At 42.0% G+C, this 19,923-nt stretch overlaps 2 protein-coding genes across 5 annotated transcripts in view; one reads left to right on the forward strand and one right to left on the reverse strand.

Moving 5' to 3' along the window:
• Positions 1-1,369: 1,369 nt before the first annotated feature.
• On the reverse strand, positions 1,370-11,587 carry DYDC2 (DPY30 domain containing 2). The gene is made up of 4 exons (XM_060033716.1): positions 11,216-11,587; positions 6,176-6,370; positions 5,709-5,834; positions 1,370-2,942 (listed from the first exon to the last, which is right to left on the reverse strand). Exons 2-4 carry the CDS (start codon positions 6,320-6,322, stop codon positions 2,730-2,732), a joined length of 486 nt encoding a protein of 161 aa, XP_059889699.1. The 5' UTR covers positions 6,323-6,370; positions 11,216-11,587; the 3' UTR covers positions 1,370-2,729.
• Positions 11,588-11,945: 358 nt separating this feature from the next.
• DYDC1 (DPY30 domain containing 1) overlaps positions 11,946-19,923 on the forward strand; it is a 52,810-nt gene continuing 44,832 nt past the window's right edge. For all 4 annotated transcript variants that reach the window (XR_009522453.1, XM_060034695.1, XM_060034698.1 and 1 more), the window contains exons 1-3: positions 11,946-12,079; positions 14,852-15,021; positions 16,948-17,049. Coding sequence is in view for 3 of the 4 variants with exons in the window: in XM_060034695.1 (XP_059890678.1) it covers positions 14,875-15,021; positions 16,948-17,049 (249 nt within the window). In the remaining variant the exon portion in view is untranslated. The remainder of the gene's footprint in view (positions 12,080-14,851; positions 15,022-16,947; positions 17,050-19,923) is intronic.

Consider the following 19,923-nt stretch of genomic DNA (forward strand, 5'->3'; position numbering starts at 1 on the left):
GGGCTCGAACCCGTGTTCCCTGCATTGGCAGGCGGATTCTTGACCACTGTGTCACCAGGGAAATCCCTGGCTCCATTTTTTGATGTTCGACTTCTGACAGCTTTTGGCTTCAACTCTTTCTCTTCTCCTTGTGCCTGGCATCACCGGGCCAGCTGATAAGCTCAGGTGCTCCCAACTTTGGCACAGCAGGAGTTTCAAACCACACAAGCCCCTCCCCATGTATGGTAGCTCCTACCTGGGCCCCTCCCCTAAACACAATACAAACCCCAAGCCCGTCTCCTTTCCTAGCTGTCTTAAGCCATTTTCAAACCTGTTTTGGGAAGCCCGGAAGCCTCATTATGTGAGTAATAAACCTCTTCATGCCTTCTTGCTGTGTGGCCACAACATCCTGAAGGTGTTAAGTCCATGCCTGAGGCCCTTTTCCTATAACCCATAACTGAGATCTAGTCCTATAACCCATCCCTGACCTAGGATTTAATACTTTTTCACTAGGAACCAGTAGGTCTAATCATTTTTACATTTATTTATTTACTTTTATTTTTTTTTAGAAGGAGGCAATTCTTTTTTTTTTTTTTAATAAATTTATTTATTTATTTTTGGCTGCCTTGTGTCTTAGCTGCTGCACGCGGGCTTTCTCTAGTTGCGGTAAGCGGGGGCTACTCTTCATTGTGGTGCATGGGCTTCTCATTGCGGTGGCTTCTCTTGTTGCAGAACACGGCTCTAAGCGCATGGGCTTCAGTAGTTGTGGCACGTGGGCTCAGTAGTTGTGGTGCACAGGCTTAGTTGCTCTGTGGCATGTGGGATCTTCCTGGACCAGGGCTCGAACCCATGTCCCCTGTGTTGGCAGGCGGATTCTTAACTGCTGTGTCACCAGGGAAGCTCCTGGGTCATATTTTAGATTCCACATATAAGTGATATCATCTGACGTTTGTCTTTCTCTATCTGACTTAACTTCACTTAATCTCTAGGTATGGACCTAGAGATTTATCCAGGGGTATGGGGAGATGGGAGCTTTCCAAGTGGAGAGAAGAGAAAGTAAAAGTTCTGAGATTGAACCATGCTTGGCATGTTTGAAGAACAGGAGGTTGGCATAGCTGGCATGGAGAGAACGATACGGAGAGTAAAAAAGTGATGGGGAATCACTCTTATAGTCTGGTAGGTCATGGTAGGGGCCTTAAATGTTTCTGTGACTGAGATGGGAAGCTGCTCATTAGACATGATCTGACTTAATGTTTCACCAAGATCATCCTGACTTTAATGTTGAGGATAGACTAGAAAGGTCAAGGGCAGAACAAGGGTGTTCAGTTAACAGGCTATTGTAATAATTTAGGCAAAAGATGATTGTGGCTTATGCATTCAAGTGGTTGAATTCTGTCTTTATTTTAAATGGAAAGCCAACAGACCAGATTTAGGGCTAACAAAAAAGAGTAGAGCCAAGGATGGCACCAGAAGTTTTGATTGAGCAGATTAAAAAAAATGGTAGAAACCAATTCAGGGAGGATATAAAGGATTCCATTTGGATCGCAGTTGATCCTTGAACAACATGGCTTCAAACAGCACAGGTCCACTCACATGAGGATACTTTTCAATAGTAAATACTACAGTACTATACAGTCAGTGGTTGGTTGAATCCCAGGGTATGGAGGAACCTCAGGTATGGATGGCCAACTATAAGTTATATGTGGATTGAGCTCTGTGTTGTTCAAGCGTCAACTGTAGTTAGGTTTGAGATGTCCATTGGTTATCCAAGGAGAAATGTTAAACAGGGAGTCAAGTTCAAGGAAATTCTGATTAAAGATATAAATCTCAAGCCATCAGCATATAGATGATATTTGCATGAATACAGATAGAAAATAATTGAAAAAAAAGTCAAACTCCTAACTTTTACTGTCACTGGAGCTGTTTCAAAAATAAGGACATGTATAAACACTCCAAGAGGCCTGATTGCAAAATTCAGCTAGAGTTAAGATATGAACACATGAGATGGATGTGTTTTCGCTGTCTAGTCTCCAAAAAAAAATGATAAAGCAAAAGGAAAAAGTCTCATCAGTTTAGTTCCTTATTATTATTTTTTTAATAACTATTTTATTTATTTAGTTAGGCTGTGTTGGGTCTTCATTGCTGCGCGTGGGCTTTCTCTAGTTGTGGCGAATGGGAGCTACTCTTCGTTGCGGTGTGTGGGCTTCTCATTGTCGTGGCTTCTCTTGTTGCAGAGGATGGGCTCTTGGCACACGGGCTTCAGTAGCTGTGGCATGTGGGCTCAGCAGTTGTGACACACGGGCTCTAGAGCGCAGGCTCAGTAGTTGTGACGCACAGGCTTAGTTGCTCCACGGCATGTGGGATCTTCCTGGACCAGGGCTTGAACCCATGTCCCCCGCATTGACAGGAGGATTTTTAACCACTGCACCACCAGGGAGGCCCTGGTTACTTATTTTAAATCCTTATTATGAGTTATTTTATCCTATAAGTAGTTCAAATCTTCACATGATTAAGGGGTTTTCATGGCTGTCAGGACAGGACTTGGGCTGGAGAGTCCCTGCAGACATCTCCTTCCACAGCCTCTCATATCTTGGTTTAATCCACATAGTTAATCATCTTCAAGTAAGAGCTCTTCTAGCTGGCCGTTTTCTCAGCTTGCAGCTTTGAGAGAAGCATCACTAGAATCATCCACCTTCTATAACCTAGGGAGGAGATGTGGAGCTAGGATGCATTTCAGGAGCAATTTCATGCTAAAAAGCCTGGTAATTTATGTCTTGTGAAGTTTCAATGTTCCAGTCAACCTGGACAGATGGCTCTGAAGAAGGAGTCTGTGGAGGCATTCCTGGAATCATACTGGAAATTCCTGGCAGGGATTCCTGCTTCAAGGCTTCCTTCTCAAGGGGTTTTGTGTTCTCCTGCATGAACACGGTCTTCTTTGTGGAACTCGCTACAGATATCAGTGGCTAAATAGAAAACAGAAGAGAAAACAGTCATTAGCAGAGACTAAACATACTGGGCATGGCAAGAATACAATATTGGCATTTTCATGCCCAAGACTGAACAAAACTGAAAAAGACCTAATCCAGCAAAGCATGAAACAAATCGAATTGGATCAAGATAACTCACCAATAATGTAACTGCCTGACAGAACAAAATTCAACACCTTTTAAAGGAACACTACACAATCTAGATGCCCCATGAAGTATCATCTACAATGTTTAGCATACAAGTAATAATTACTAGACATGTGAAGAAGTAGGAAAATATGAACCATAATCCAGAGAAAAAGTATTTAATAGAAAGAGACCTCAAAATGACAAAGACGATGAGACTGGCAGACAAGAACTTAAAACAGTGATTATAAATATTTTTTAAAATTGAAAGGAGAAAAATGGCCATAATGAGTGAAAAGATAGGGTATATCAGCAGAGAAAATGGAAATCATAGAAAGGAACCAGACAAATTCTAGAATTGAGAAAATATCTGAAATGAAAAAAATTCATTGAATTCCTAAATAGGATTGGACATTGCAGGAGAACGGATCAGTTAGCTTGAAGACAGATCAATGGAAAGTATCCAAACTGGAGCACAGAGGAAAAAAGATGGAAAAAACGAATGCAGTCTCAGTGACCTATGAGATGATAGCAAGCATCCATGTAACTGCAGTCCCTGGTGAGGTAGGAAGATTGGAGCTTGAGCTCTACTGGCCATCTCTACCCCATCTTTGTCCATTTTCCACTCAACAGTGGACCCTGTGGGGCACTGCAGCGAGGTCTGTGGAGTACTTGCCCACATGATCTCTAAGACCTTCTAACTCCAAAGTGCTATGAATCTATGCAGCAAATCTATGTATTGTTTCCATAAAAATTTATTTCTAAAACACCTGTATGGCCCAGATCTTTATATCAAAGGGATTGCTTTCAGACTTAGAAACAGAATAATGGTTTACTTACTCAAAGCTGCCTCTGCTTAATGAAGAGAAATCACTACAAGGGCAACTTCTGCCAGCTTTCTTCTAGGTCTGACTCAAATGTTATCTCCTCTGTGAGTCCCTTCTTGATTCCCATAATTAAGTATGATCTCTACCACACATAGTGCTGTTTCTACTCCCCTTTGGACACATCCACCGGACCAGCAGTATTCAATCTGGGGTACTAAAAGCAATGATGGTTTTAAGATATTAAGGAAAATCTTGCAAAGCTTTTAGTATAGGCGTAAAAGCCCATCAGCTAAATCAGCAGGCCTGCTGAAATCCTGTGCAACCTATCCTGGGGCTATTTCAGATAAGTTTTAAAGCTCTGGTGATGAAATCTAAAGATGACAGTAGCAAGGAATAATTTGCTATTCACCTTGAGCCAACAAGAAACCAGAAGTTAGAATCTCATCTTATTTGATGTACCTCCACCTCTTTGCCCTTTATCTAGCTCTTTCAATTTATACTAGGAGAGCAACTTGCTCTTGGAAGATGTGGCTCTCCCTTGCCAGTAAGCAATAAGCTTTGTTTTACAACACTGTCGGGTTCCCTTTATTTCCTTCTAACAAAGGGAATCGATTTCCATAACCACAATTTGCCCATGAATTCTTTTCTAAAGCTGAGAACTTGCACATAGTGCAGGCATCAGGCTGGCTCTCATTCCTCAACTTCCCTTACAATCGCTGATTGTCTCACACTTGGCAAAAGAAGAGCAAACCTTTTACTCATCCGAATCTTCCTAAGAAATACTGCTTCAGGGTATAAAATCTCCTGAGTGTAACACAAAGGGACAATTAAAAAGGTTGATGTGAACAAAGTGTTCTTTAATAAAGGCATCATAAAACCAGGGTAGAGTTTTGGGAGTCTTTCCCTGCCTTATATATTTATATTTCTATTAACAGTGAAGCATGGTGTTAGAAAAGGATTAGAGTGGGCAGCAAGGTGACGATGACAACTTTTGCTTAATGATCTCAATTCTATCATCTCCCAACAACTGTTCCAAGAATGAACTGTTCCTGAGGGAGAGTTGGTTCAACTACTATTTTCAGACTGTAGTAGGAAACTATCTTTCTTTTGATTTATTTATAAAACATCCAGACTTAAAAATATAAATCTATTATGAGGAAATCTGAGAATATTGATATAAATGTACATAAGCTTAATATTTTCATGTCTTCATCAAAGGTGGCTTTGAAACTAGCAAAAGCTAGTAAATTGTATAGGACTACATTAAAGATTTTCATGCACAGGACAGAGTGATAGTTAAAAAGATGCCAGATATCAAGTTCAATAAGTGAATGACCGCTATTAGAGCAACACAGAGGAGACATCTGTGGCTTGATACATAAATAAACAGCATATATTAAATTAAATATTTAAGTAAATAGTATATAATAAATTAAATAATATACCTGAAGTATATACTAGAAACCATATTTGGTTTCTGAAAAATATTGAGTAATGTTTGAAAAGGATTCAAAGGATCTTGTATAGAAATATATGTTCCAAGTGACACATTAGATTTTTCTTAAAATCTGATTTTTTAAACCAGTAACATGTAATTTATTCCCTGACATCGTAAGTGGAATTGCCTTTAAGCATTTTCTTTATTCATTACAAGGATTTTATTGACAAGGATTGTCAATAAGATTGATTTACATACAAACATATGAACATGGAGGAAAAAGTAGGTTTTGGGAGCCTCAGGGCACTGTGCACTAGGGTTGAGCTGTCTTGCAGGTTTCCTGGTACCCACCACGGGATGACGCTTTTCACACTTCTGTTGAATCTCACACTCTTCTTGCATCAGCATTTCTGTCACTCTGGTTTCTTTGAGGCTATTTTCATATTCTTCTTGCAGTTGGATCTTCTCTTGCCTATCCTGGGGCGATATGACAGAGTAGAATAAGGTCAGTCCTCGGAAGCAGGGACCCTCCCAGGACAGGCCCCGGGCCCTTGAGCCCTCCTGACTTTGCTCCTGTAACTAACTAGCTTCAACCTGCTAGTATCTCCAAACCCACCAACCCCACAACTCCTCTGAGTTGGATTCTCTCTTCAGCCCCCAGACTCCCTATACTTCAGGGATATCTGGGCCTAAGCCATCCTCAAAAGTGGAATAAACCATGACACTCCCCAGGCCAGCTCCAGCGTGGTGCCTTGGATTTCAAATTCCTCTGGGAAAGCTGAAAGCCCTCCCCAAGTCGACCCTGTGCGCACACACACCTTTTCTTTTGCCATCGCCGTTTTCTTGTAATGATAAAGCCAGTGAGCCAGGTACTCTATGGGGTCACTGGGCTGAACCTTTGCCACTTCTGCCAGCGCCTGAGCCAGGCAATTTCCAAAGCACCTCTTCAGGTATTCGCTTTCCATCCTGGTGGGTTTGGAAAACGTCAAGCAGGGTCACACTATTTCACAAATCTAATTGGACATAAAAAATAGACACATTCTAACCAACGCAGGTTCATTTCAGGACAAATATGAGATGTTTCTGGAGCCCATCCTTCCCCAAAGAACCAATAAATACATAAGTACTTGCCAATAGCTCTTACATTCAAATGGACATTTTTCTAAAGCTCTCCAGCTCTCCCAGGTCAGTAAATGGGTCCCGGGGCTCATCAGGCCTGAGAGGAGCTTGGTGGATTGGTGCTTAAAAGAGGCTAAGGCCTCCACTACACGACTCTACCCTTGACTAGGGAGGAAATAACTGAGCAGGCAGGAGGGCCCAGGAGGGGCTCTGAGCACCCAGCAAGCTGCACTATTGTGAGGTTGGGAGCTACAGTCATCTGTGACATAGATAAGACAGGCTTATCTATTTCACAACGGACCATTGAGAAGCCCTGAGGAGGAGAGGGACGGAGAATGCCCAGCACTGTAGCTAGAAAATATTTCATTTTCTATTGCTTAAGCAAGAAACTACTTTAGGTTGAGTTGAGCCCCTGGATTTACTCTTAATCAGATGTCAAGAATTGGAGGGAATGAAGCCTGAGTTAAACCATAGGTTAGGAGTGGAGGTGTAGTGTAGCAGTAGGAATGTAGAATTTGAGATCAGACAGACCAAGTTCCAGTCCTGGCTCTGCTTTTTATTAGCTGTGTGATCTTCAGCAACTTACTAAGTCTCTCTGAGCCTCAGTTTCCTGATCTGTGGAACAGAATAACAAAAATATGTATCTCATAACTGTGAGGATTAAAAGAGATAATAAATCCATGTGAAGCACATAGCCTGGCGTGCAGTACATGTTTAATAAATATTAGCTGTTACAGTGGAAGACTGTGACATGAAATGGCCTGGCACCCAGCCTATGCCTGAACATCTCTATACTCCTGAAGCTGACATATTTTAACTCCAAAAGAGCTAATAATAAAGTGAATAATAAAGGCTTAGATCAATTCCTAACATTTTCTGGAGGCATTTTTCAGTTTAAGAAGGGAAAGATAAGTAGATAGATAGATACGAATACAGAAAAAAAAATTCCCAGCTCCTTCCACTGCAAACGCCTAGAAGCAAAAACACCTCAGTAGCAACGAACACACAGAATTTGCTTTTTTAAAAAAATTGAGGCATAGTTGATTTACAATGTTGTGTTAATTTCTGATGTATGGCAAAGTGATTCAGTTATACATATATATGTATTCTTCTTTATGTTCTTTTCCATTATGGTTTATCACAGGATATTGAATATAGTTCCCTGTGCTATACAGTAGGACCTTGTTGTTTATCCATTCTATATATAACAGTTTGCATCTGCTAACCCCAAACTCCCAATCCATCCCTTCCCCACAGAACTTGCTTTTATTTATTTATTTTTAACATCTTTATTGGAGTATAATTGCTTTACAATGGTGTGTTACTTTCTGCTGTATAACAAAGTGAATCAGCTATACATATACATATATCCCCATATCTCCTCCCTCTTACGTCTCCCTCCCACCCTCCCTATCCCACCCCTCCAGGTGGTCACAAAGCACGAGCTGATCTCCCTGTGCTATGTGGCTGCTTCCCACTAGCTATCTATTTTACGTTTGGTAGTGTATATATGTCCATGCCACTCTCTCACTTCATCCCAGCTTACCCTTCCCCCTCCCCGTGTCCTCAAGTCCATTCTCTACGTCTGCGTCTTTATTCCTGTCCTGCACCTAGGTTCTTCAGAACCTTTTTTTTTTTTTAGATTCCATATATGTGTGTTAGCATACGGTATTTGTTTTTCTCTTTCTGACTTACTTCACTCTGTATGACAGTCTCTAGGTCCATCCACCTCACTGCAAATAACTCAATTTCGTTCTTTTATGGCTGAGTAAAATTCCATTAGAATTTGCTTTTAAATAGGCTTCACCACTTAAAAAGAATCAAGGTTCCTTGGAGAAATGACTAATTCCAAGATCAGGGCAGGAAATGTCTAATAACCCTGGAATGTTTTGTTGTCCCAGAAAGGAAATGCTAAAAAATAAAATGGTTGGGGACACAGGAGCCAGCTTGAAGGGGCTGCTACTAGCCAAACCTGGTGCAATTTGGCCACCAGAATTAATAATGACTGTAATGGATTATAACCAATTGAATAAAATAAGAATCCATGAGTCCATGTAGGAATAAACAAGTGAATGGGAGAGCAGGTAAGTTCTTTCTTAAAGTAGAATGCCAACTAATAAATGTGGAAAGAATAATGCAGTTAAAGAAACATTTTGAAACCATCATAATATAACTGAAGCAGCTATCAATGAGCACTAAAACTTGGTGAATATTTGACAAGGAATAGGATATTTATATATATTCTCAAAGTTTCTCCCCACAAATTATGGATTAATTCCAAAGTAAACATGGAAACTTTACAGTGGTGAAACCTGGCCGACACAACGTTAACCAATTGATCAAAGTAAGCATCACCAGTAAAGGGACAAAATAACATCATGTGTCTCCTGATGCAATGCACTGCTTAGAAGGACATAATACATTTCTGTAGATTCCTGCTCCAAATGCAAAACTAGAATCTGATTGAGGAAACATCAAACAAAGCCAAACTGAGAGACAGTCTACAACTGGCCTGTACTCTTAAAAATGTCAAGATCATGAAAGACAAAAAAAGATGAGGCCAGGAGTTCCCTGGTGGCCTAGTGGTTAGTAGTCAGTGCTGTGCTGTCCCTGCTGTGGCCTGGGTTTGATCCCTGGTCGGGGAACTGAGATCTGCAAGCTGTGCGGTGTGGCCAAAATATTAAAAAAATAATAATAAAAATAAAAAAAGATGAGGCCCCAGTCCAGATCAAAGGAGCCTAAACAGCCATCACAACTACATGCAACACATGATCCTGGGTTGGATCTGGACCAGAAAATAGAATTCTGTAAAGGACGTTGTTGGAAATACCGAATGTGAATTGTAGATTACATAATAGAATTGTATCAGGGGTAAAATTCCTGGTTTTGGTAATTGAAATATGAGTAAGTAAGAAAATGTCCTTGTCCTTAGAAAATACACAGTGTGGTAGGGCTGAATAATGACTTTCCAAAGTGTCCACATCCTAATACCTGGAACCTATGAAATATGTTACCTTATATGGCAAAGGGGACTTTGCAGATGTGATTAAATTAAGCATTTTGCTTGGGGGAAATTTTACTGGATTATCCGGGTAGGCACAATGTAATCCCAGGGGTCTTTATAAGAGGGACACAGTAAAGTCAGACAGGGTAGAAGGAGATGTGGTGATGGAAGCAGGGGGAGAAAAGGTGATGTGATTCAGGGCCACGAGCCAAGGAGTGTGGGTAGCCTCTAGAAGCTGGAAAAGGTAAGGAAATAGATTCTCTCCTAAAGCCTCCAGAAGGAGCCAGCCCTGCTGATACTTTGGTTTTAGCCCTGTAAGATTCATCTTCGATTTCAAACTTCAAAAACTGTAAGATCATAAATGAGTGTTTAAAGTCACTACGTTTGGGGTAATGGTGGAGGGTGGGGATGGGATGTGTGGTGGCTCCTTCTGCCAATCTGGGGCCCACCTGAACCAATGCACCTGAATAAACTGTCTTCCACACCCCTTCTACTCAAAGTGTGGTCCACTGTCAGCAGCACTGCTTCAACTGGAGGTTGTTGAAATGCAGATTCTCAGGTCCCACCTCAGACTTACAGATTGAGAGTCTGCATTTTAACAAAATCCCCAGGTGACACACAGTTACAGATGTCCTCTGCCTTTATCACAGTAGAACTGCCCTTCCCAGAGGGCGGAATCACCAACTCTGCATTCCCAGGAAGGCTCTTCACTGCCTGGTCCTTGGTGGCGGCCACACTGCAGTAGGTGTGGCAAACCCTTTCTGGAGAGAGCATCTGCACATTTTCAACACTGGTCTCAACAAAATACACTGACCTGACCGTCACTAAGACTTGATGTGAAAACAGCAGAGCCAGAAAAAAACAGCCACCATGTGAAGCCTGGAGAGGAAGGAACCAAAGGGGTGCATTTTATAGCCCACTCCCACCAAATCAAGCCACACTCACCAGTGAGGAGGGGGCTATTTTTCAGTTTCCCAGGGCTCCTCTGAGGGTCTGCTTATACTGGACCTCCTTGCTCATGGCCCTGCATTCAGTAAGCGGGGTGCTAAGTATAGGGATTGTCTTTGTTCACACCACATCCTTAGTGCTGGGCACTCAGTACTTGCTCAGCAAATATTTCTTGACTTAAGCAGTGAGGGCTCTGATGTTTGCGGGCCCAGGCAAGAGCTCATGCTCCCTTCCATTTGTCAGTGCCCACACTGGCACTTACTAAGTACCCCAACTAATGGTTAACGAGGCATCTCCTGCCCAGCACTGCCCCACATAAATTGAAACAGCCCATGGGAAATGCTAGTTGAGGACTGTGCACAAACCACTAGCCCAGGGAAGACCGCAAATGGCAAAGGCTAGAAGGCTTCCTGGAGGTGGGGGTACCTGTGCTTGTTCTGAAAGGAATGCCAACTAAAGAATGTCCCCAGCCAGCTGGCTACGCCAGGCTCAAGTCATTAGCCACTGCAGTTGTTGAGTCACTAACACACCCTGGAAGGAGTTCAGGGTGGAGATCAGGAATGTGGAACTCTGCTCTCTGGGAAAATTGACAGAACAGACCTTCAAATAGAAATTTCCAGGAGAAAATTCTATAAACCCAATTTCTTCCATCTTCACATACTTAGAAAAGCACTAAAATAATTAAGCTATCTGTGCCTGGTGGCTAGCAGTGACCTTTTACCTAGATATGTTTGATTGCAGGTATTCCTTCTCCAAAAATCACATACATGCTGACCTCCCCCCTTACCTCTTCCAAGCAGAAGCAGTTTCTCAGAGTTGTCGGAGCAGCTGTCTCCAGGGCTAGAGTCCTCAGTTAAGTCCCCAAATAAAACTGAACTCACAGCTCTCAGATGTGCGATTTTTTTCAGTGGACAGGAACCAGGCAGAAGTCACCAGCAAATGCAACGGTGCTAAGATGGGAAAATATCAGGCTGCTCAGGTAGCTAGTCTTCTCTGGCGTAAGGCTGTGGGGCTTCACCTATAGGTAGTCTCTGCCCTTTCTCTCTCCCAGTATGCGCCCACCTGCCGGCCCCGCTCGCTCGATTCCCCTTTTCGGCAGCCCGTCCTCACAGCCTCTAGGTTGCACGTCCCTGTTCACCTACCCAGGTGCTCCCTGCTCTCCATCCTGCACCTTGCACACCTCGCGCGCCCCCGCTCTCAACTGCTCGTCCTACCCCGCCCCGCTCCGCCCGCCTCTGCTCTTTGCAGCACTCCTCTTCCGGACCCCGCCTCCGATCAACCCCTGTCCGCGCGCCCCCCCGCCCCCGATCCCCGCCGGGCGCAGTCCGCTCAGCTCTCCGCGGGCGCCCCTTCCTCTCTGCCCCCGGCCGTCTCCCGCACCTGGGGCGCGCACGCTCGTTGCCTAGCGACGGGACGCGACTAGCGGGTAGGTAGGCGCATGCGTCAGCCGCCTGCGTTTAGAACGCAGGCGCCGTCTTGGAAGAACGGCTTCCGGTGCTGGGCTGGCTTCCGGCGGACGGAGGCGGTTTTGACCGTTGGACCTTGCGAGTGGTGTAGGGCTCAGGCGACGTCCAGGCTCCAGAGGCGAGAGAGGGTTAGCTCAGCGCCGGACTCCGTGGGCACCTCTGCGGCTGGGTCCTCCTCCTCGGTGGTGAGCGGCGACGCGCCATTTGGGAGGGGCAGGGGAGGCGGGCACCCTTCCGCCGACCCGGGATGGAAAACCAGCCGAAGCGCTCGGAATCCAGGGTTGCCAGATAAAATTAGGCGTACCCAGTTAAATCTGAATTTCACAGATTTTGTGCTTTTTAGCACAAATATAGTATAATACAAAATTAGTCATTGTTTATCTGAAATTTAAATTTAACTGGGCATCCTGTATTTTTATTTGCAAAACTGGCAGCCCTACCTGATCCCTTCCTTTGGTACTCGGCCGGCTTTCTCCCAAGCATGAGCGAGGAACCGCCTTCTATTTCTTCTGACAGCTTCTCCAGGCTTGAGGCAGCTGTTTCTGTGGGAAGGGGTTTCTTATGTATGAGCCAAGAAGCCTGTTGCTGTGTATGAAAAATAATATTCCTTACAACAGGCTTTTGAGATGGGTATTGTCGCTGTTTCATGGGCAGGAAACAAACCAAGCGAGGTAACGAGTTTCATCTGGGTTCCGCTGTTAACGAGATGCAGCCTGCGTAGGTTTGAGACCAATCCTACTTGGGAGGTTTCTCCTTACGGACCACGGTACCCTTCCCATGTGTTTGTTATCTTTCTGGATTAACAGCAGGAATCTGTTCCCTTTTTAATTGTTACTATTTCAAATGACATTGAGATTTGTCTTTAGAGTATTATCCCATTGAATTAGTACGATGAGGATACCGTGTTCCATACTCAGTTGTAATGATTCTTTTCTCTGTGTGGTTAAGGCACACAGCTTGATAAGGAATTAGGTTCGTTTGTGCCGGTTTTTAGTTTGCTTTTATGACTAAATTTATGTAGACACACATACACATTCCTTTCCCCACTGCTGTTGCTAATACAAAAGACTATACACAAGTTCTTCATCTTGCTTTTTTTCACTTCACATTGTGTTCTAGAGATCACTCCCAATTTTGGAGATCTTCCTCATTCTCTTTTTATCTGCACAATAATTCATTGTGTAGCTGTATCTCATTAATCCTTTAATGATGAACATTTGGATGGGGGTCCCAATTTGGCTCTCCTTAGTAATAGTGCAAAACAACCCTGTGCATATATCATTGCATATTTTTGCAAGATAGGATCCCAGGAGTGAGATTGATCAGTCAAAGGGTAAATACATACGTAATTTTCTAGATATTTACAAATTTTTCTGCATGGGGTTCTGCCGTTTTGTACTCTACCACCATCATATGAGAGAGAGTAGTATTGGGGTCTATGGATGAAACTCAGGAGGTCATTGTTTCTGAAACTTTGTGCAGAATGTTAGGTGGATTTGTCCAGGGACAGGTCTAGACACTGGCAGTCTGTCCCCTATAATTGCTCATGCCTGACATGTAAGGTACTCAATATATATTTGTTGAATAATGAGTACATTTCATCAGATTCTCAGAGGAGTCTGGATTCCATAAGGGTAATTCGAAGGTGATCAGTTTTTTCAAAGCACCTTAAATAGAGTAGTTACTGCATTTCCTTCTCTCTCTCTCTCTCTCTCCCTCTCTCTCTCTCTCTCTCTCTCTCTCTCTCTCTCTCTCTTTCTCTCTCTCTCTCCCTCCCTCTCTCTCTCCCTCCCTCCCTCTCTCCCTCCCTCCCTCCCTCCCTCTCTCCCTCCCTCCCTTCCATCTCTCTCTCTCTGTCTGATCTGAGATTCCTGTCCATATTTGTAAATAAACTGGGACATTACTGAGAGAGTGGAGAAACTCATTCAGTTGCCACCATGGAGAGCAAGCTGTGTCCACGCTGTGATTGAAACACACTTTTTGAGGAGCTAGAGAAGTTTGTCCTCTAGCAGGAGGACAGACATGTGCATACACAAATAATGCTCAGATAGTGTGAAAAGTACTGTGTGAGCTGCTTGGGGAAGGAGGAACGTCTTCGTGTTGCCTGGGAGACGGTTGTATTAGCCACAGCGGTGAGGAATTGGAGATGATTGATACCTTGCAAATGAGGAGATATTTTCCAAGCTGAGAGTGAGGGGGCCATCATGTGCAAAGTCATGGAGATGGAAACATGCAAGGTGTGAGCAGCAGAATGGCAGGATGTTCTGTGTAGTTAGAGCCCAGAACATGTTAGAGGCAGAAACTATATCGAGAGGTGAGCCTGGAAACAGAATTGGGGCCAAAGCATGAGGAGCTTCATAGGCTGTTCTTTGAAGGTTGAATTTTTTATTCTTTGGCCTTGAGATACTTGGATTTTTAAAAAATTTGAGGTGGTCTATTGTGATATTTTCTAGAAACGACTCTCATGGCTTGGGAGGAGCATCTCAGTAAGTCACTTAGGGTAATGACTCTGGAATCAAGAGTTGGGTATGAATCCCTCTTCATCATACACCACCTGTGTGATTCTGGGCTGTTCACGTATGCTCTTTGGGCCTGGGCGACCTCATCTGCACAGTGGGGCTAATGATACCATGTTCAGGTATGTTGTAAGGATTTAGTAAGACATGCATCGCTTGCCATATAGTCGTTTCACCATCAATAATGACAGTAACCCTTTTCTGACACTTGGACTCCAGGGTCCTTCAGGTTTTTGAAACTATTTTAGTTGTAGTGACTTCTGTGGAGGCTTTTTGGACACTGCTAGAAGTGTCCTGGAGCCAGCTTGCTTGTGCCATCCCTGATGGCAGGTGCCCATGACTGGTGACAGGATGTAATGCTTTGTTGGCCTCACTGAACTCTACTTCGATTGTGCCTTCATTGAAAATTTCCTGCTCTAATGCAAAATGTTCATCTTTTAGAGGTTTTTATTTAGCAGTTAGAAATGGAGTCGGCATATCTTCAAAAGAATCTTGGGACATGTCTAACTCAAGGTCTTGCAGAAGTGGCAAGGATGCGCCCAGTGGATCCAATAGAATACTTAGCATTGTGGATTTACAATTATAAGAACAATGTGACCATGGAGCAACAAGTAAGTATGGATCTTCTTTTTTTTTTAATTTATTTTTTATTGAAGTATAGTTGATTTACAATGTTATGTTAGTTTCAGGTCTACAGCAAAGTGATCAGTTATGCATATATATGTGTGTGTGTGTATATATATATATACACACACACACATATTTTTTTCAGATTCTTTTTCCATATAGGTTATTACAAAATATTCAGTATAGTTCCCTGCACTGTACAGTAGGTCCTTGTTATTTATCTATTTTATATATAGTAGTGTATATATGTTACTCCCAAATTCCTGATTTATCTCTCTCCTCCCAGCCTTTCCCTTTTGGTAACCGTAAGTTTGTTTTCTAAGTCTGTGAGTCTGTTTCTGTTTTGTTAATAATTTCATTTGGATCATTTTTTAGATTCCACATATAACTGATATCATATAATATTTGTCTTTCTCTGTCTGACTTATTTCACTTAATATGATAATCTCTAGGTCCATCCATGTTGCTACAAATGGCATTATTTCATTCATTTTTATGGCTGAGTAGTATTCCATTGTATATATGTACCACATCTTCTTTATCCATTCATCTGTCAGTGGACATTTAGGTTGCTTCCATGTCTTGGCTATTGTAAGTAGTGCTGCAGTGAACATTGGGGTGCATGTAGCTTTTCAAATTATAGTTTTCTCCGGATATATGCCCAGGAGTGGGATAGAAGGATCATATGCACTCTATTTTTAGTTTTTTTTAAGAAACCTCCACAGTGTTCTCCATAGTGACTGTACCAATTTATATTCCCACCAACAGTGTAGGCGGGTTCCCTTTCCTCCACACCTTCTCCAGCATTTATTATTTGTAGACTTTCTGACTGGTGTGAGGTGATACCTCATAGTTTTGATTTGCATTTCTCTAGTAATTAGTGATGCTGAGCATCTTTTCATGTGCCTTTGGCCATCTGTATGTCTTCTTTGGAGAAATGCCTATTTAGATCTTCTGCCCATTTTTTGATTGGGTTGTTTGTTTTTCTGATATTGAGCTATATGAGCTGTTCGTATAGTTTGGAGATTAATCCCTGTTGGTTGCATCGTTTGCAAATATTTTCTCCCATTCCATAGGTTGTCTTTTTGTTTATGGCTTCCTTTGCTGTGCAAAAGTTTTTAAGTTTAATCAGGTCCCATTTGTTTATTTTTGTTTTTATTTCCATTACTCTAGGAGATGGATCCAAAAAAGATATTGCTGTGATTTAGGTCAAAGAGTGTCCTGCCTGTGTTTTGCTCTATAAGTTTTATAGTATCCAGTCTTGCATTTAGCGCTTTAATCCATTTTGAGTTTATTTTTGTGTATGGTGCTAGAGAATGTTCTAATTTCATTCTTTTACAGGTAGCTGTCCAGTTTTCCCAGCACCACTTATTGAAGAGACTGTCTTTTCTCCATTAATTGACCATAGGTGCTTGGGTTTATTTCTGGGCCTTCTATCCTGTTCCATTGTGGATCTTCTTTTATAAAATTAGAGGAGTGAAATAATTGGTCCAGCTTCTTTGCTTTTTAAAAAAAGTTCAATATTATCATTTCTTTCTATTATAAAAATAGTATGTTTATTATTACAAAACTTAGATAACATGAAAAAGTAGAAAGAAGAAAATAAAGAAGACCTCTATTTAGATTCTTAGGTATTTTTAGGTATTCTAGTCTTTTTTCTACACATTTGCCTGGAGATTTTTTTTTTTACACAATTGTGATTGTATTTGCTGTGTAATTTTAATTTTGTGTTCTTTGTTGAAATAAAACACACATTTCCCCAAATTATTATACAGTTTCCAAATGGATAGACTATAATTTGCTTAATCCTTTCCCTACTGTTGGAGATTAAGATGCTGTTAAGATTGTTTTTACAGATTGTTTTATCTGTAATTAGTCACGTGATGATTTTTTTTTTTAAACCATGTTAGAGACAAGAGGAAATGGCCCAGTTGGAGCAGGAAAGAGAATTAGCTGTGATGGAGCAGGAAATGATGGAGAGACTTAAAGCAGAGGAGTTCCTGTTTCAGCAGGTGAGACAAGAGAGTTGGTGATTGGAACTAGTGGAGTCACCCTTGGTGTGGTGCAACCCAGGTGTTGAAAAACTCATCTCTTGTGCTTAGATGTAGCTTTCTTATATCTTCATCTTTATGTCTGTATGTGGCTTCTTTACTGGAGAAGAAGCAGTGATGAGGTAGGAGGAAAACCCAGAGAGTCTGCTGTCACAGAAGCCAAGGGGACAGCGTCTCAATGAGACCTGAGTGGTCAACCATGTCTGTGGCTGGTTGAGTGGGAACAGAACTGCCAAGTCTCATTTAAGGCCACTGGTGACCTTCGTGGGAGCACCGAATGTGGGGTGGGGTAAAGCAGGGGAGATGGAGATGGTGAGTACAGGTAATGCTTTCAAGGAGATTTTCAGGGAAGGAGTTTTCTTTTGTTTATTTGTTTGGTTTTTTTAAGGAACTGAGTGGAGGGGAGTGGTTGATGTAAAGAAATAAAGGGGATGATTACTAGAGTCAACTTTTCATGGAGACCAGAGGAAATTGGCTCTGGAACACAGGTTAGGCGGGTGGAGGGGCCCTTCTTTGATTCTTTGATTCAAGGAAAGAGAGGACGGTGTTAGGTACATGTGGTGTGTAGATTTTGTGGCAAAAGTTGAAAGCAGTTTCTGTGTGACTGTTTCTCTTTTGTAAAGTAGGGACCCTGATCATCTGCCCAGAATGAGGTGGTAAGGTAGGAGGTGTGGGGAGAGTGGTGAAGGTTTGAAACAGTGGCTTTGGAGCGGTAGAGTTGACCAAGGAAACTTAGCATCCCTCGGTAGCACTGAATTCCCTGAGACCAAGCAGTCATAATGGGGCCTTTTGGTTTGGTTTTGTGATGATGTGATTTTCTCCACCTAGGGCTGGATATTTGAGTGAGGATGTGGAGGAGACAGACCTTTGACTGAAGTGAGTTTGGGTTAGCAGGATTGGGGAGGTAAAGATGTTGGTTTGAAAATGGTTGAAGAGGTGGGTCATGGAGTATAAACCAGAGAGGGGCAAGTTCTAGAGTGGCTTCTGGACTAATTTAATTTATGGAGCTTTTGTAAACCAAGTTGGAGCCACCCTATACTTCTGTCATATGGTACTTAACTCTAGAGTCTCAACTCCAGTTTACATATTATAAAAAGGGAAAGAAGCCTGTTATTTGGGTGTGTGGATAAAAAAGGAAAATGTAGACATGGGAACTAGCTTCTCTGTCTTGTCTCCCATCCTTGATACTGGGGTAGATCATTCTAGGCACCTTAGATGGATATGGCTATTCTAAGCACCTTTACTGCTTCTGAGTCTCCATCTTTCAGTCATTTGACTTATTTTTGTGGGGTGGTTGCACAGTGTTGAGTTGGATGTTAAATGACCATCCAAATGGGCAAGTGTCTGCTGCAGTCGCCCCAACTTTGAGTGAGGATCTGCCCTGCCTCTTCCAGCTCCTAGAGCTGGCATCTGTCCCCTGTCTATCAGAATAAGAACTTCTCAGCAGTTCTCCTTCCCTGAGATAGTTAGATCACAGATATGGAGATGTTTAATTTGCTTTGACTCATCTTCTTTACCTTACTTCAATAAAATTTGGCAATACTGGAACCCAAACGTCTTTCTAGCTGTATCAGTATGAAGCCATCCCCTGTGCATCAAACCCTAAGCATTGTATTGGGGGTGGAAGACATAGTGATATCCTGCAGAAGATGTGGTGGCCCATTAAAGAAGTGGATTGGTGGGCAGAGATAGATGAGAGGAGGAGAAGGGACGGGTAGACCAACAGATGAAGAGAAAGAGAGAGGCCTCTCCGTGTCCCCCGAGTCAAGTGAGCTGGAAGGTCCCGATTCTGGTCACCTGCCTGTTGGTTGCAAGAGCAGGTGTCCTCATAAATTCAAGGACTTGAAATTCCTTGAAATTTTAGGCATTCTCCAGCAAGCCTGGGTCCTTGTGAGCAGGGCAACATTTTTCTTGCTGTTTTCTGCTTAAGAGTTCATTTTGGAAGTACTGGCTTTTGTATTTGTTTGAATGTTTTTCTAATGGTTTGACACATGTGTGAAGAAAGCGATTGGGTTTCGAACATTTCCTGAAAATGTTAAGAAACCGGTTATGTTGACCAATGTGGTTGGTATTTAGCAACTGCACTTTGTGTTATTGTTGAGAGGTTAATTTCGCTTCCTCTACAAATATCTGAAAGCTGATTGAATGATAACGTTCCTGCATTTTGGCTACATAGCCCATCAGTTTTATCTTAGTGGGGATGATATAGGAATATGAAGAAATTACCTTAAACAGCCCTTTGTGAATAAATATTAATCACTGTTTATTGTCTCTTTGTAAAAATGTATTATTTTTTTAAAATGCGTTTGAAAATATAGTTTTAAAGTGCTCTTAATGGAATGAGCTTATATTAGGTCGTTTATGGGGTGGCACTGGACTGATGGTGAGAAATTATTTTCTAGCTGAGGTTGACAGACTCTTTCTGTAAAGGTGGATATTTTATGATTTTCAGGCCAAGAAGCAAAATTGAGGATGTTATGTAGGGATTATGGTATACTATGTAGCTATAACAAGAGAGAAAATAAATTTCTACAAATGTTTTATTGGTGAAGTAAAAATTTAAAAAAATCAAATACAGTTTTTTCTGCAGTGTAGGCTTATTATTGAGAAGAATTACATTCCCTTTTTAAAGATAACGTTTCACTTAGTTGGAGTTCAAAGATAATGTTCCCTGTCATCAAAATGTATTGAAAATATGTATCTGTTAATGCTGATCTGTAATGAGATTTTATGTGTATCATCTTTGAAAAATGTCTTTTCCCTCATAGGTCCTGCCAAATATTGATATCAGTTCATGTGCCTATAATTTTGAGTGTATTCATCTCTTGGAAGGCG

This window comes from Delphinus delphis, chromosome 16, assembly GCF_949987515.2.
Source record: "Delphinus delphis chromosome 16, mDelDel1.2, whole genome shotgun sequence".
NCBI classification, from domain to species: Eukaryota; Metazoa; Chordata; class Mammalia; order Artiodactyla; family Delphinidae; genus Delphinus; species Delphinus delphis.